This window comes from Trypanosoma grayi (genome assembly GCF_000691245.1).
Source record: "Trypanosoma grayi strain ANR4 Tgr_1829_V1, whole genome shotgun sequence".
Taxonomy (NCBI): Eukaryota; Euglenozoa; class Kinetoplastea; order Trypanosomatida; family Trypanosomatidae; genus Trypanosoma; species Trypanosoma grayi.
In genome coordinates, this window is record NW_008827447.1 from 1 (window position 1) to 1935 (window position 1935).

Consider the following 1935-nt stretch of genomic DNA (forward strand, 5'->3'; position numbering starts at 1 on the left):
CCCTCCCTTGTTGCTGCTGCCCCCCCCCCCCCGCCACTGCCGCAGGCGGCACCGGGCACGCTGGTGCCACTCCGCCACCCCCACCCCTCCGTCCCCCCGTTCCGTGCTCCCAAGTGCTCACTGGCTACTGTTGCTGCAGCCGCTGCAGCTACCCAGCAGCTGTCACGACCCACACGCAGAGCCGGCGCTCAATCGCACAACGCCGGGGCCACGACACCACAGAGCGCCACACCTCCCAAATGAGACAAACTATCTCAATCAAATACGCAAAACGACACAGGCATGAACGCACCCACAAAGAACCTCAAGGAAAAAAGCGGAAAGACACAGAAATGAAGAGACGGGACCCTCCCAAATCAAAACCCTCCACCAAGCATGCAGCCTTCAAGAGACAGATGACACACACACAAACTCAGCGGGAGACGGAGAGCCTTTGAACCAAAAAACACGACAATGTCGCTCACGTAATCTACCGTCGCGCCAGAAATAAACAACGGCTGGCAAAGCAAAAGTCAAACATTTAAATCAAGCCAAGAAAAGAAAAAAGCGTTGTATTTCACATTCGGCACACAGCCAATGCAGACAGACAAACACACACACACACACACACACACGCACACTACTATGGCCTACGATCGAGGGGCGGTGTACCTCACGCAGCAACACATGAGACACACCTAATTACCCCAAATTTGCGAAAAGAAGTCCGTCGCAGCACAACATGATAAAGCACACACACGCACATAAATATATATATATAGAGAGAGAGAGAAAGAAACAGATACGACAACACGTCCTCAATTGTACAACTTTTCCCAAGCAAATCTCATAATCCGTTAAAACCTAAAGAAAAAAAAAAATCACATTGCACAACGATGGAACAACAAAGTGCCCCTCAAAAAAAATTTAGACAAACCAAACAAACATTTTGCTACAATACACCAGCCCCTCAAAAACAAATACTACTCCCACACACCATCTGCAGCCTTACGGCGATCCTCCTCTAACTTCTTCATCGCAGCCTCACGTCCTGTCTTCAACTCCTCCCGCTGCTGCTGTGCAAGTTCCGCCTTCCGCCGAATCTCATCCTCACGCTTCTTCTGAGCAGCCTGGCGCTCCTCTTCCAGCAGCCGCTTCGCCTCCTCGGCCTCCTTCGCCTTCTTCTCCCTCTCCTGCTCCAGCTTCCTCCGGGCCTGCTTCGTCGCAAACTTGACCTTCTCAACGCGTGCCTTCTTCTCCTCGGCCTCGGCACGGCGGGCCTCGGCAAGCAGCTCCTCCGTCTCGGCCTGCAGCTGCTCCTTGGTATTCGCACGGTCCTCTTGCTGCTTCTTCTGCAGATCCTCCTTGCGGGCCTTCGACTCTTCCCGCCGCTGCTTCGCCAGTTCCGCTATGCGGCGCTCCTCCTCCTCACGCTTCTTCTGAGCATACTGGCGCTCCTCTTCCAGCAGCCGCTTCAGTTCTTCGGCCTCCTTCGCCTTCCTCTCTTTCTCCTGCTCCAGCTTCCTCCGGGAGCTCTCTTGCTCTTTTTTTATCCTGTTTGCCGTCATTTTGGCTTTCTCGGTCTGTCGGAGTCGGGCTTCATCAATTTTTCGTTGCAGTATGCGTTTCCGGCGGGGCTTAGACGAGTCGGAAACAGGTTCGGGGTTTGTAGCCGACCTGTTGTTTTTTGGAGGCGAAATATACGTTGTTTCGTTGTCTATTTCATTGGAGCAGTTTTTATTGCCGTTTTTGGTCATTTGTGCAGTGAACGTGTTGCTGAACGTACACTGATAATTGGTAAACGGAGGAAGTATGTACTAGTTTATTATGACAATTCTGAGAAAGGAATGAAATAAAGATAAACGGATGTATGAACAAAACAGTGATGCAACAAAAAAAAAAAACAGAGAAAAATAATGATGCTATTCGCCTTCCGCTCTCATTAGTCGGGGGGGC

General features: G+C 51.3%; 1 protein-coding gene across 1 annotated transcript; it reads right to left on the reverse strand.

The window, feature by feature from the left end:
• Positions 1-962: 962 nt before the first annotated feature.
• DQ04_18291000 (trichohyalin) lies at positions 963-1547 on the reverse strand (the record flags this gene model as incomplete). The annotated part of the gene is made up of 1 exon (XM_009317690.1): positions 963-1547. The coding sequence occupies one exon, from the start codon at positions 1545-1547 to the stop codon at positions 963-965; it is 585 nt and encodes a 194-aa protein (XP_009315965.1).
• Between the last annotated feature and the right edge of the window lie 388 nt (positions 1548-1935).